General features: G+C 40.1%; 2 protein-coding genes across 7 annotated transcripts in view; one reads left to right on the top strand and one right to left on the bottom strand.

The window, feature by feature from the left end:
* Positions 1–5,111, top strand: part of LOC138703008 (uncharacterized) — a 74,065-nt gene extending 68,954 nt beyond the window's left edge. The window contains exons 3-4 of one of the 2 annotated variants that reach the window (XM_069830503.1): positions 869–1,161; positions 3,333–5,111. In XM_069830503.1, coding sequence (XP_069686604.1) covers positions 869–1,161; positions 3,333–4,953 — 1,914 coding nt within the window. In that variant the 3' untranslated portion in view covers positions 4,954–5,111. Of the gene's footprint in view, positions 1–835; positions 1,162–3,332 lie in introns of both variants that reach the window. The other variant, XM_069830502.1, reaches the window with a different exon arrangement.
* hiw (MYC binding protein highwire) overlaps positions 1–14,881 on the bottom strand; it is a 507,580-nt gene that overhangs the window by 170,857 nt on the left and 321,842 nt on the right. The gene's annotated exons all lie outside the window — the stretch shown is intronic.

Below are 14,881 nucleotides of genomic sequence, written 5' to 3'. Positions count from 1 at the left end.
ATACACGTGACGGTTACACAATACTTTGTCAGGGGTACAATTTTCAGAGCTAAACTAATAATTAGAATGTTCTTAGTGTATGATAATGCAAAGTTTTTAATAGAGAAATCTTCATAAACAGTCACTATTGTTTAAAAGTGAAGTCAATCCCATTACAGGCCAAATCAGCCCAGAGGGTGGCGGGAGGTTAAGGTTCCCACTTTTACAGACAAATGACATTAATGGCAATAGGGATGTAAGTCCTTCAACCCCACCGTCTTTACCCTGGTAATAATTTCTGTTAAAGCTGATTAAACGTTCGGCAGGAAAGATTAGATCAATGGAGAAAATCCATGATCCCATCGGGAATCGAACACCGCGAGCCACCACGATTGTTTACACTACCCTACTGTGACTGAAAACAGGACATTCGTTAATATTGTAATTCAGTTATTTGAAATGAAGCTTTTCATAAATACTTAAAATTTACTTAAAACAATTTAGATGCATTTGCGGTTTTCCTCAAATGTGGGACGAACGACAAATACAGTAATTCCAATACGAATCCTCTGACTCATCTCACCAATTTCAGAGTCGATAAGGTGCCTTTAAATAATCCACACCAATTTCAATTCTGTAAATTTTTCTTCAGACTTCTGAGTATGCTGTAGTTAAGGAAATGTTTCTTTGAAGTATAGCAGGCTTATGCAAAAATAACAAGTTTTCGTTACCTTCGCAACACTTTAATGCACTCATCATTAATATTGTGAAGCAGACCATAACGCCGCAAGCGCTGATCAAGGCTCTGGCACTCGATAGACAGACGCCACCACAGTCTAGTTGTTTTCTCGCGTAGGACTACGATGAACATCAGCTTCTGCTCGTGCAGGTCCTGCTGCAGAACGTCGTGCTGGCGGAGCTTCCCAGGGACACGTTCCCGTCGTCGGCCGCCGAGGTGCGGCTCGTGGACGCGGAGGTGCGTACGGTGCAGAGCGGCGCCTTCTGCGCTAACACTCTGTTCGCGGTGATCTTCCAGAACACCTCGCTGCACCGCGTGGAGACGGGCGCCTTCAGCGACCGTACGCTCATCAAGTACTTGGAGCTGTCGGGCGTGCGCATCCGCGTGATGGCCGCGCGCGCCCTGCAGGCCGCCGTCGACAACCTCACTGTTCAGCATTCCAGGTACCGTACATCACCACAATCTCACTGTTCAGCATTCCAGGTACCGTACATCATCACCACAACCTCACTGTTCAGCATTCCAGGTACCGTACATCATCACCACAATCTCACTGTTCAGCATTCCAGGTACCGTACATCATCACCACAATCTCACTGTTCAGCATTCCAGGTACCGTACATCATCACCACAATCTCACTGTTCAGCATTCCAGGTACCGTACATCATCACCACAATCTCACTGTTCAGCATTCCAGGTACCGTACTTCATCACCACAACCTCACTGTTCAGCATTCCAGGTACCGTACTTCATCACCACAACCTCACTGTTCAGCATTCCAGGTACCGTACTTCATCACCACAACCTCGCTGTTCAGCATTCCAGGTACCGTACTTCATCACCACAACCTCGCTGTTCAGCATTCCAGGTACCGTACTTCATCACCACAACCTCGCTGTTCAGCATTCCAGGTACCGTACTTCATCACCACAACCTCACTGTTCAGCATTCCAGGTACCGTACTTCATCACCACAACCTCACTGTTCAGCATTCCAGGTACCGTACTTCATCACCACAATCTCACTGTTCAGCATTCCAGGTACCGTACATCATCACCACAACCTCACTGTTCAGCATTCCAGGTACTGTACTTCATCACCACAACCTCACTGTTCAGCATTCCAGGTACCGTACTTCATCACCACAACCTCACTGTTCAGCATTCCAGGTACCGTACATCATCACCACCTCACTGTTCAGCATTCCAGGTACCGTACTTCATCACCACAACCTCACTGTTCAGCATTCCAGGTACCGTACATCATCACCACAACCTGACTGTTCAGCATTCCAGGTACCGTACATCACACCACAACCTCACTGTTCAGCATTCCAGGTACCGTACATCATCACCACAACCTCACTGTTCAGCATTCCAGGTACCGTACATCATCACCACAATCTCACTGTTCAGCATTCCAGGTACCGTACTTCATCATCACCTCACTGTTCAGCATTCCAGGTACCGTACATCACCACCACAATCTCACTGTTCTGCATTCCAGGTACCGTACATCACCACCACAATGCCACTGTTCAGCATTCCAGGTACCGTAAATCATCACAACCTCACTGTTCAGCATTCCAGGTACCGTACATCACCACCACAATCTCACTGTTCAGCATTCCAGGTACCGTACATCATCACCACAACCTCACTGTTCAGAATTCCAGGTACCGTACATCATCACCACAACCTCACTGTTCAGCATTCCAGGTACCGTACATCACCACAATCTCACTGTTCAGCATTCCAGGTACCGTACTTCATCATCACAACCTCACTGTTCAGCATTCCAGGTACCGTACATCACCACCACAATCTCACTGTTCAGCATTCCAGGTACTGTACATCACCACCACAATCTCACTCTTCAGTATTCCAGGTACCGTACATCATCACCACAATCACTCAGAAGAGGTGTAATTAAGACATTTTCCATTTCTGGTGAAGTTCATTACAAGCTCAGCTTTCGAAGGTTGGTAGACACGAACTTCAAAAAAATGAATAGGTGAGAAGGATGCTCTACTCTATTCGTTGAGGTCGTTTAAAATGACAATCTCTTTGTGTACTTCATCAGCAGTGAAAAAAGTTTTAGTTGCACTTTTTATTAATGTTAATGGAACTTGGTCAAGATCCTCTAGTATATATAGTAAATTTCCCAACGATACAACTTTTGCGAGCAAGGGCCTCGCAAGAGCAGATGATACAATGGGCTACTTCAGCCTCTACATTGCAGAATTTAGAGGTTTTCCTCAAGCTGTCCCATATTTTTCAAGTGCCGTTTTCACAGGAGGAGGATCTCTGTTATTCTCAGCGAAAATCTATTACATATTAACCTTTTATTATAGAGTCCGATCACTATACCATCTGAAAACTATACATAGAATGTAGCCCACTATTTGACAACCCAGGCATATTTACAAACCCTCTGTCGATAGTTTCAAGTGCCCAGATGCGATAAGAACTGCTAAAAGGTTTACATTCCAGGAATAATTGTGGACGTTACAGCATGACGAAACTATATCCCATATTAAGAACATATTCATTGCTCGATATACCCAAATTACAGAACCAAGGATGTATCTGATTGAAACTGTTATGTTGCAGGGTGTCCGAAGTGTCGGAAGGCGCAGTCAACATCACCGTGGCCAAGGCCAGCTTCCTGTTCAACGCGTTCGAGAAGATCGAGGCGCGGGGCCTAGTGCTCAAGTCGTGGAACATGGTGCGCATGGACAACAACACGTTCGGGTTCTTGGCAGCGGACGCTATCCGCCTGCCCTTCGAGGCGCTGCCCGGCGTCAGCTCCCACGAGTTCAGCTTCGCGGGCAACGAGCTGGACCGGCTCAGTCCCGGCGCCCTGCGCTTCGCCGTCGAGGCGCTGGAGGGCGGCGCGGGGATCAAGGCGCGCCTCGTCGACAACCGCTTTTCGCAGCTCTGCCATTGCAACCTGCTGGCCTGGGTGCGCGACGTGACGGCGGGCAGGAGGGGCGTGGAGGAGGTGTTCAACAGCAGTGCGTGCACGGTGGACGCGGTGCTAGCGAGGTGCTTCAACGTGCCGGAGGGCTACCTCAACATGCGCGATTACACCGAGCAGGTGTGCGGCACTGCCGACGTGATAGTGTGCGAGGAGACGAAGGGCGAGAGTGCTGTGAGTGTGGTGCGCGATGCGGACGACGATGTGGACCGCGACAGGAAAGTGCTGGGCCTCATATTCCTTGTGGTGGTGTGTGCGATGGTGGTGATACTGGTGATCACGGGTGTGCTGTGGTTGCGACGTAACGGATACTGTGTGCGGGCGAGGCTGCTGCTACTGCCAACGACCACGAGCTGCCTCACCATGTTCTCCACCCTGTTCCAGGGGGCGGGGGGACTCGTGCCCGCGAGGTCCATCTCGCGCCTGTCCATGCACGAGTACACGGAGCTGCAGCAGCAGCAGCTGCAGAAGCAGCGGCAGGGCCTCCTGGTCGCGGCGGAGGACAACGCGAGTGACGGGGAAGTGGAGGAGGTGCCGTGCGAGGACAAGTGGACGCAGACGCTCCCCGAGGAGCTCACGCAGGAGCTGCTGCAGTCGCTGCGCGAGAAGCTGGACGACCCCGAGAACTACAGCGAGGCGCGCGACATGATCGAGCATTTATACGATCTCATCAAGGTGGAGGAGAGCTGCAACAACAACAACATGCCCTCCACGTCGAGGCCCGTCGAGGAGCTGCTCGACGACGAGGACGACGACCTGTACGACGTGATCCAAGTGCCGGCGCGGCTGCGGCACAGCAGGGCCAAGAGGGCGACCATGTGCAGCGTCGGCACCAGGGCGCCGTCGCCCGACAAACTGTTGCCCTACTCGCAAGCGCGGCGGAACAGAGCGCAGGCGGTGGTGTGCGACTACGTGGAGCCCCGGGACCGCGAGCAGCACGTCTACACCGAGCTGCCGGGCGGCGCGCCCCCGCCGGCGACCGAGCCTGCGTCGGCGGATCCGCCCGCCAACAAGTCCCCCTCCCGCCCGCTCAGCTTCCTGCGCGCCCTGGGCGAGAGCATCCTGCCCGCGCGCAAGACGCCGCAGCTGTGCGACTACACGGAGCCCACGGACGCCGCGGTGCACGTGTACACGGAGGTGCCCGCCGCCAGCACGCTGCGCTGCTCCAGCAAGATGGCCAACCGCCCGCTGCCCACCAAGCCCGACCAGGAGGAGGACGACCCGGGCGAGGGCACCTCCGCCTCTTCCCACTAGCTCGACTGTGATATACAAGACTTATTCTTTCCTTTGTATTTAAAAGACGCCGAGGATGGGATACGATATTATTGTGATTACTGCCTTGTGTTGTTCATAAAGAATATTATATATATATCTGCTCTGCAAAGTAAATAATAGCCTTTTATAATTTGCAATCTGGCGCATTTACAGTTTATTTCGTGTTACCAAACCTCACGCATAGGTCACATGGTCCAATTAAAATCCTCTCAAAGCAAAATATCATCCATACCTTAGTGAGATGACCAGAGAGACGGTAAATTGCCCCCCCCAGGTAAAAAAAAACGTAAACTGTCTCCTGTTTACGTGAGCTTACGGTACGTAAATTGCCTTCTCTTTACCTGAGAGACTGAACGTGCTTCCCGTTTGTAAATACGCCACTGTTAACAACATTTCCCTTCCCATTTGCAGACTTAGATCTGCCAGTGACATACAAGTAGGCTGACGTGCATAATTCGCATATATTACCGGTATGGTTAAAGGTGTGGGTCAAAATGACTTAAGTATTGGTCAGATTCAGCTACAAAAATTTCGTCATAAAACTTAAAATGTGTTTAAAACATTAACTACTGATTTCTTTAAACAGATAGGAATTTAAAACTAACAGCTCTTACAAACTCAAGTCGAGTAATCTGTTCTTACGTATTATATTTTGTGAAAATAATTATTTACGCAAAAAAGATTTATCCGTTTTATTTACAATTCATTTTATATATCAATATGCCTGGTAAATTATTAATAATTTATCCGTTTTGCCCGGCTTCTAAGCGACACATAGCTGTAGCTCTGCATTTGTTTAAGAACATCAATGACGTGATAAATACTGTCCGTTCGAATAGTTTGAATCCTGGTTTCCACCATCCGTTTCTTCTGGCCCATACTAAAGGCTAAAGCTTGGCTGTTAAGCTCTTCCTTGAAAATATTTGTTCTACGAACTGGAAGCCTACGTAATATTATGCAACAAACTATTTAAAATCATTTAAATAAAAAGGCCTCATTAAGTAACTATAACGTGATTTCCCTCGTTTCGACGACCCTGCGACATAACCACTCGGACGGACAGTATCTGGATGGCTGGGATTGAAAAGACTGTTGAGTTTTCTATGGAATGACGTCATTTCAACGGAGGAAGAAGTAGTACCGCGCGAGATGCACTCAGTGGCGGATTTGAAGATCCGACGTCTTAGGCAAATGGAAGGCAATTTACGTACTATAATCTCTAGTAAACAAGAGGCAATTTACGTACAGTTGACCCTCATTTAACGGATTAATAGGAGCTAAGAGGCGTCTGTTAAATCGAAAATTTTTTAAAGGGTAATATTTCATAATATATCACCGAAATTGTAACACTACAGTACAGTACAATGTATTACTATTTTAATATGAAACACTATACAGTATTAGAGTCCGATTATATAGAGTACAGTAATAAAAACATTTTACAGACCGTTTTAGTGATAAAAAAACCTTTCTGTTAGTCATTGATGGTCCAAAAGGACGAAGATCAATTTTATATGTAATCATTTTTTTCTTTTTTAATATTCCAGTCAAGAAAAGGTTATGTTTTCAAAATATTTTATAACACACAAAGATGAAATATTTAGTGAGAAAAGCTCATACTGAAGAAACAATTCTCCAGTTTCATTTGGTTAGTTTCACCAGTCTTTTTCTGTAATATTTTCCCGTATGTCTCAAGGGTTAATATGTTATGTGCAACTCTGAACACAATCTACAGTATAGACTTTCTACATTTATTTAGAGAAACAGTACCAATTTAAAGATTTTTGCCTTGTTGATCAAGAATTCTTGCAATGAATGGAGCTAAGAGAAGACTTCTTTTTTGGCAAACAGATGGCAGTGGATACAAAATTAAGATTGCGCAACATGACGTCAAAGGCAGCACTGAGTTATGGCAGTGATGTCTGGATTTTAAAGAAAATGAAAATTCAGAGAAACTGAAATCAGCTCAGATGCGCTTTTAAGATCACCATTGAATACAACGAGAATGAACCACCAAAGTAACAGCCTACAGGTATCCGATAAACGTTACAAATCCCTCATTTAACCGAATAAATTCAAAACCATGTATTAGACCTGTGGAAGAACCATGTACAAAGATTGGGAAAAGACAGAGTTCGAAAACTAACTTTAGTTTTTGGCTAAGATGATATAGTAGAAACAGGGACGACCAAGATTTCGGTAGAAGGATTAAGGCCATCTTTCTTAAATTACCGTCACAGACTACATGGTCTAAAAACGGGAAAGTTCATAATATACTGAGAATTCCTTGGGTAATAATTTTGATTTCTTTAACGTTTAGTTGAGTCCACGGGCTTTAGTTCGAATTTCGACAACAGTAAAGATATTCGTTTTATTTATGTCCTATGTAGTCTTAGATAGAACCTCGGCATTGTGTTCACAATGTAGGAGCCCATCATGTGTACGTTGCCTCTGACTGAGGTTCTGGCTGATATGTACAGTAGTGGCAAAAAAACCGGACCGACGGAATAATCAAAGTCCCCGAAATGAGCCACTGCGCATGACACGCCCGCATTCACAAAATAGCGAGTAATCTATTCAAATTGTTGTAGTTTCGACTGCTGACGTAGCCCATTTCGAAAGCCATTAGAAAATAAGCTGGTAAAATTCATGTTCTGGGGATAATAAGTTAATTAAGTAGTAAAATATCGCTGCAATCGAAAAGTATTGGGAATAAATTTCAATAAGGAACAAAAAAAAGTTTTCTTTCCAGGCAGGATTCGAACCACGAAAGTCTTAGTTACCAGTCTATCGTGCTGTTACTGTGAACACGGCTCTGAAATCAGCTACAAGGGTCGGTCCGGTTTTTTTGCCACTACTGTAACATCTATTATCAGGCAGTACATCTCACTTGACGATATATATCAGAGGAAAAACAATTATATGTATCTGAAGTCTGACTAGTGTAATATGTAGCTAGTAGGCGATGTTTGCAATGGAGGGGGGAAAAGAACTGGCCACCTTACCTCATTATCTCCTGGCTTAATTGCCTCATAAGTGGTGCCTTCTTGGTATCACGAGGTTTAGATCTATCTTCGGACAGCTGACTAAACAACACAGTGCGATTCACTTCTGCAGGGATGAATGGGATGGAATTTTCAACTAATATGGGACATTATGAGCGCCTGAGAACACTGCACACTTCCAGCACAGCTACGACAGAGAAGTTGCCGAAATATCTCGGGTACGATATGGAATTTTATGTATTTACAAAACATTAAACACAAGGCATCCTCTGATTGAGTTTCTGACTGATATGTACATCTGTTATCAGGCAGTACATCTCACTTGATATGTATCAAAGGAAAAACAAATTGATTTTATGCTTCTGAAGTCTGATTAATAGGACTGAGAAATACAGGGACATCATTTTATTTTTACTAACATTTTTTATATCAACCTGGCTATACCTTTGGATAAACACCGTTTTCTACCCCTTTCCACAACTGGAGTTCGATGATACTGGCGTAATATACAAACAAATCACTTTGCTAGGTATAGGAGGGAAGAAAAGTAGTTCATCCGTTTACGTAAACTAGGAAATATCGCGATTTTGAGTTTGATCATTTTCAGTAGGTTTTTGTTTAATCAAAATACAGTATAGTATTAACAATGAGTGTTTTTACTCACGAACTGAGCTATCCATTCGGACGTATTCATTATGCAGTGTATATTATACCGTCTACAGCACATTAGCGTACAATATAGAGAATGAAGTTAAATTGAAAAATAATCATAATATGGATATTTAAACACATTTTTTAAAATGGTGGCCGTTCATTTCCCTACAGCCTTCAGTTCTAATGTGCATATTATCGCACTATAGACTATTGTACCTAATCCCAATTACCAGTTTCGTCCTTCGTAACTAGTAACTCATGTTGAAACAATTCTGTATTTATTCTATAAAAGAGTACCTTACGTACTGTAAATTCAATCTTCACTTCTGCCCGATCCGAAAAGATAAAATTACTCAGACATACTATCTACTGTCCGTCCAAGTGGTTTTGTCGCAGGGTCGTAGAAAGGGGGGGAAGTCACTTGACAGTAAATTACTTAACGAGGCCCTTTTATTTAAGTTATTTTAAACAATTGTATGGGTATAATATTACGTAGACGTCCAATTCATAACAGAAATTAATATTCTCAGAAAAGAGCTAAGACAGCCCAGCCACTAGCTGGCGAATAAAAGCAGGTGGGGGAAACCGGGATACGACGTAGGCAAATGGACGACAGTGCCTGTGCGAAAATGATTGAATATTGAAAGCTCTTTCGTCACTGGAAATCGCGAACATATTTTTGGAACGTACTGTTTACTGTGACCGTAAGGCTACTATGACTGTATATGCGGTCTTAGTTCTGTGTGCAGGAAGGTTGAACTTCATTAGTAGAAGGGGTGGGAGTGAAGTACATACAAAAACTCAGGTACAATAAAAATTGAAGTAAAAATAAAATGATGTCCCTGTATATGCCGTTATACTAGCAGTGCGCTTCATGCGCCTCTAACTTTGAGTAGGCCTATGTGTCAGAGTCGGGGTGAGTTAACGCAGTGTCTTTCGTTCGTTTGAACTCATGCTTATCATCACGGTAAGATAGTCCTCAGCATTTGGGTGGTTGAAAGCACTCCTTTGACTTCGAAACACAACTATCTGCCAAAAAATTTAAAGACGTCATTTTCTTTGTTAAAGAAAAAGTGCACTATTTTAAAGACATTTTATTTTCTGTCTGTAGAAAATACACCTAATATAACATTGACAAGTATCAGCCTTATTATTTCACTATGTTAATATGATAATGTATTACGTTTTTGTTTTACGTATCTATTTTTTTTCATTTCATGTATTGTTGCAGTGAATAACAAACCAAATTTTCAAAGGAGATTGATTGCCTGTTGCTAGAAAACACAGCCTTACATCTAGAAAAACTTCGTTCCACTTCTGCAGAAGCAATGACATATTTGAACTATTTTACATAATCATTATCTATCTCAAAATCTGTATCTATCATTATTTTAAATTTCCTCATTTGAAATTGCCACAAATTTTACATAGAGCTAAATATCCATAATGTTTATCCAGTATTTTTTTAATCTTGTTTGCTACATTTTTCCTATTTTGTGTTCCAACTATTCGGTTCGTCAGAATATCATTGACATCTTATTTTATGCCTGTAGAAAATATACCTAATATAACATTGACAAGTATCAGCCTTATTATTTCACTATGTTAATATGATAGTGTATTATGTTTTTGTTATATATATTTTTTCATTTCATATATTGTTGCAGTGAATAAAAAACCACATTTTCAAATTTTCAAAGGAGATTGATTGCCTGTTGCTAGAAAACACAGCCTTACATCTAGAAAAACTTCGTTCCACTTCTGCAGAAACAATGACATATTTGAACTATTTTACATAATCATTATCTATCTCAAAATCTGTATCTATCATTATTTTAAATTTCCTCATTTGAAATTGCCACAAATTTTACATAGAGCTAGATATCCATAATGTTGATCCAGTATTTTTTAAATCTTGTTTGCTACATTTTTCCTATTCTGTGTTCCAACTATTCGGTTCGTCAGAATATCATTGACATCTTATTTTATGCCTGTAGAAAATATACCTAATATAACATTGACAAGTATCAGCCTAATTATTTCACTATGTTAATATGATAATGTATTACGTTTTTGTTTTACGTATCTATTTTTTTTCATTTCATGTATTGTTGCAGTGAATAACAAACCACATTTTCAAATTTTCAAAGGAGATTGATTGCCTGTTGCTAGAAAACACAGCCTTACATCTAGAAAAACTTCGTTCCACTTCTGCAGAAACAATGACATATTTGAACTATTTTACATAATCATTATCTATCTCAAAATCTGTATCTATCATTATTTTAAATTTCCTCATTTGAAATTGCCACAGATTTTACATAGAGCTAAATATCCATAATGTTTATCCAGTATTTTTTTAATCTTGTTTGCTACATTTTTCCTATTCTGTGTTCCAACTATTCGGTTCGTCAGAATATCATTGACATCTTATTTTATGCCTGTAGAAAATATACCTAATATAACATTGACAAGTATCAGCCTTATTATTTCACTATGTTAATATGATAATGTATTACGTTTTTGTTTTACGTATCTATTTTTTTTTTTCATTTCATGTATTGTTGCAGTGAATAACAAACCACATTTTCAAATTTTCAAAGGAGATAGATTGCCTGTTGCTAGAAAACACAGCCTTACATCTAGAAAAACTTCGTTCCACTTCTGCAGAAACAATGACATATTTGAACTATTTTACATAATCATTATCTATCTCAAAATCTGTATCTATCATTATTTTAAATTTCCTCATTTGAAATTGCCACGGATTTTACATAGAGCTAAATATCCATAATGTTTATCCAGTATTTTTTTAATCTTGTTTGCTACATTTTTCCTATTTTGTGTTCCAACTATTCGGTTCGTCAGAATATCATTGACATCTTATTTTCTGTCTGTAGAAAATACACCTAATATAACATTGACAAGTATCAGCCTTATTATTTCACTATGTTAATATGATAGTGTATTATGTTTTTGTTTTACATATTTTTTCATTTCATATATTGTTGCAGTGAATAACAAACCACATTTTCAAATTTTCAAAGAAGAATGATTGCCTGCTGCTAGAAAACAGCCTTATATCTAGAGAAACTTCGTTCCACTTCTGCAGAAACAATGGGGAAAGATTTGAAATATTTTACACAAGCATTATTTATCTCAAAATCTTTATTATTATTACAAATTTCCTCATTTGAAATTGTCACAAATTTCGTCCTCGGCATCTTGCTATTATTCTTCTTTACAGGACGTTGAATGTTGCCTGTTACGAATAGTGGTATTCGGTCGTAATGTAACCGATCAACTAAAGTTCACTGCTGAACGAAACACACTGAAATCCCCCACCCCAACGAAATTACGTACTGGCACCTAAAGTCAGAGGCGCATGAAGTGCAATGTAACGGCAAACAATTCTTAGCCCTAGTAATTAGTGTAATATGTAGCTAATCGGCGATGTATGCAATGGAGGGGGGAAAGGAACTGGCCACCCTACTCCATTATCTCCTGGCCTAGTTGTCTCATATGTGGTGCCTTGTTAGTATCACTTGTGAGGTTTAGACCTGTCTTCGGACATTGACTAAACAACAAGGTGTGCGTCTACTGTTTAAATTTGAAAATGTCAAAGGGTAAAAAGCCAAGCCTTTAAGGGGTTAAGTATAGTTTACAGCACTACAAGTTTTGGAAATATTCAACATTTTTTTCCTCCATTTCTGCATCTTATACAATAATGAAAATTGTTATGTATAAAACACTGTCCTTCTGCTATATGAGAAAAATATTTTTATTTACACTTTTTTTTTTTTCAAAATTCAAAATGTTAACAGTTCACTGTACAGTGATGAACCGCTTCCTGATAACTCATAAACTTGTTAACTTTTCATGTTCTCTCTCTTTTATTTTATTGCTGAAACTCATGTTTACAATATCATGCTCTTTAAACTACATTCCTTAATAAATAATACTTTTTTATTTTGTGTAATAGAAAATACTGATATTTGACCATTTTTTAAAATGAATTTATTTTTTATCAGACAATCTATCAAAGGTAGAGAAGTGATCTTGCATCATATTGCAGATATTACATGCATAAATATACAGAAAAAATTTCATCACAGAATGTTGGATAGTTTCTTAGTTATGTGGAAAACGCTTCATCACTGCACAGTGAACTGAATTTTGAAAAAAAAATGTAAATAATTTTTTTTAATCGTAAAAATATTTTTTTCTTATAGCAGAAGGTCACTGTTTTACACATACTAATTTTCATTACTGTACAAGATACAGTAATGGAGGAAAAAAAATGTTGAATATTTCCAAAATTTTACTGCTGTAAGCTGTAGCTAACCCCTTAAAAGGGAAAAGTGCCTGAGAGAGAAATAATTCTTATTGTTACATAGCGTATGAGCTGCGACCTTCCCCGTCTACTACTATTATTCACTCCCCGTCAGTTCTTACAAATAAATGGACCTTAATGTATACAGCGAGAAAAGGAACAAATCAGTCTTTTGTCTTACATTTTCTCGAGGTCGAGAATTAAGTGACCTTCTGTGCAGTCCGACACTTGTGGTTCAAGGTGTGCGTCACACTAGCTGTCGGTGCAGATTTTCTCACATTGCTTTCAAGTCACGTAACTAGTCCATCAATGTCACAACAGGAGAGAGAGAAAAAATGTTTGAAGAGAGTATCCTGACAATCGCAATAGCGAAACAAAACGCCTCTACAATTAAACAAGCACTTCTTCAAAATCCTGGCCGCCTTATCCTACGCTCGCTAATCATCTTACTCTTCCTCTTGTTCCAGTTATTCTGCTCTTTGTCTCCATTGAGCGTGTTATTCATCTACTTCATGCTCTTGTCTATTTTCTTCCTAAAATTTATATTAGGAATTCTTTTCTATTCATAATTATTAAGCTCTCTTGTTTCTGCTATTTTTATTTGTCCTCTTTTTCAGCTTTTTCCTCCTCATTTCTCTTCCTTATTTATTTTATTTTCTTCATCTCTTACTTATTCATCATCTTCTGTTTTCCATTTTTCTTACATGAAACCTGTAGGCTATGCGTTTGACATTCGACAAATGTGGTCACACTTTCATAGAAGGCTTTGGATGACAAAGTATAGAGTTTGACTATAATTATGTGTGTGTGTTCCGCCTTTGCTTATCATACAATTAAAATGGTGAAACTAATAAATTATATTTTTCATTAACGTTTTCGGTACCTATGTACCATCTTCAGATGTATGTATATAATGCTAATTGATAACCAAGCCTCTAGGTGCATGTGTCGTAAACTTTAAATAATCAGTGTTTTTGTGCGTACTGTGTTATATCGATGAAGTGTTGTCATAATTGAATGAATAATATTTGTTGGTGCAACATACTATCAGAATTAAAATTAAATTAAATGTTTCAGTCAATATTTAAAACTGTTTAAAAACACATGGTTTGTGCATCACTTTAAATATATGCAGTTGGAAATCACTTGTTGTGCGGTGTTTGCCGATGTGAAGTTGAATGCGGCAGTTGTGGTGATCTTGTTTATTGGCGTTGAGCTAGACGTGGTATCGTTGACATGGCTATGTTGAAAGTGATGTTGTGGCACTTCTATAATAGTTAATGGTATTGCTGTAATTTGTACCCATAGATGTATTGTTAGAACATGGACTTGACAACCTTCAATTTGTTCTAACAATACATCTATGGGTACAAATTACAGCAATACCATTAACTATTATAGAAGTGCCACAATATCACTTTTAACATAGCCATGTCAACGATACCACGTCTAGCTCAACGCCAATAAACAAGATCACTACAACTGCCGCATTCAACTTCACATCGGCAAACACCGCACAACAAGTGATTTCCAACTGCATATATTTAAAGTGATGCACAAACCATGTGTTTTTAAACAGTTTTAAATAGTGCTTTAAATAGTGCTTTATAGAAGTGCCACAACATCACTTTCAACATAGCCATGTCAACGATACCACGTCTAGCTCAACGCCAATAAACAAGATCACCACAACTGCCGCATTCAACTTCACATCGGCAAACACCGCACAACAAGTGATTTCCAACTGCATATATTTAAAGTGATGCACAAACCATGTGTTTTTAAACAGTTTTAAATAGTGTTTTAAATATTGACTGAAACATTTAATTTTAATTTTAATTCTGATAGTATGTTGTACCAACAAATATTATTTATTCAATCATGGCAACACTTCATCGATATAACACAGTACGCA

This window comes from Periplaneta americana, chromosome 7, assembly GCF_040183065.1.
Source record: "Periplaneta americana isolate PAMFEO1 chromosome 7, P.americana_PAMFEO1_priV1, whole genome shotgun sequence".
Taxonomy (NCBI): Eukaryota; Metazoa; Arthropoda; class Insecta; order Blattodea; family Blattidae; genus Periplaneta; species Periplaneta americana.
This window is presented reverse-complemented; position numbering and strand designations above follow the sequence as displayed.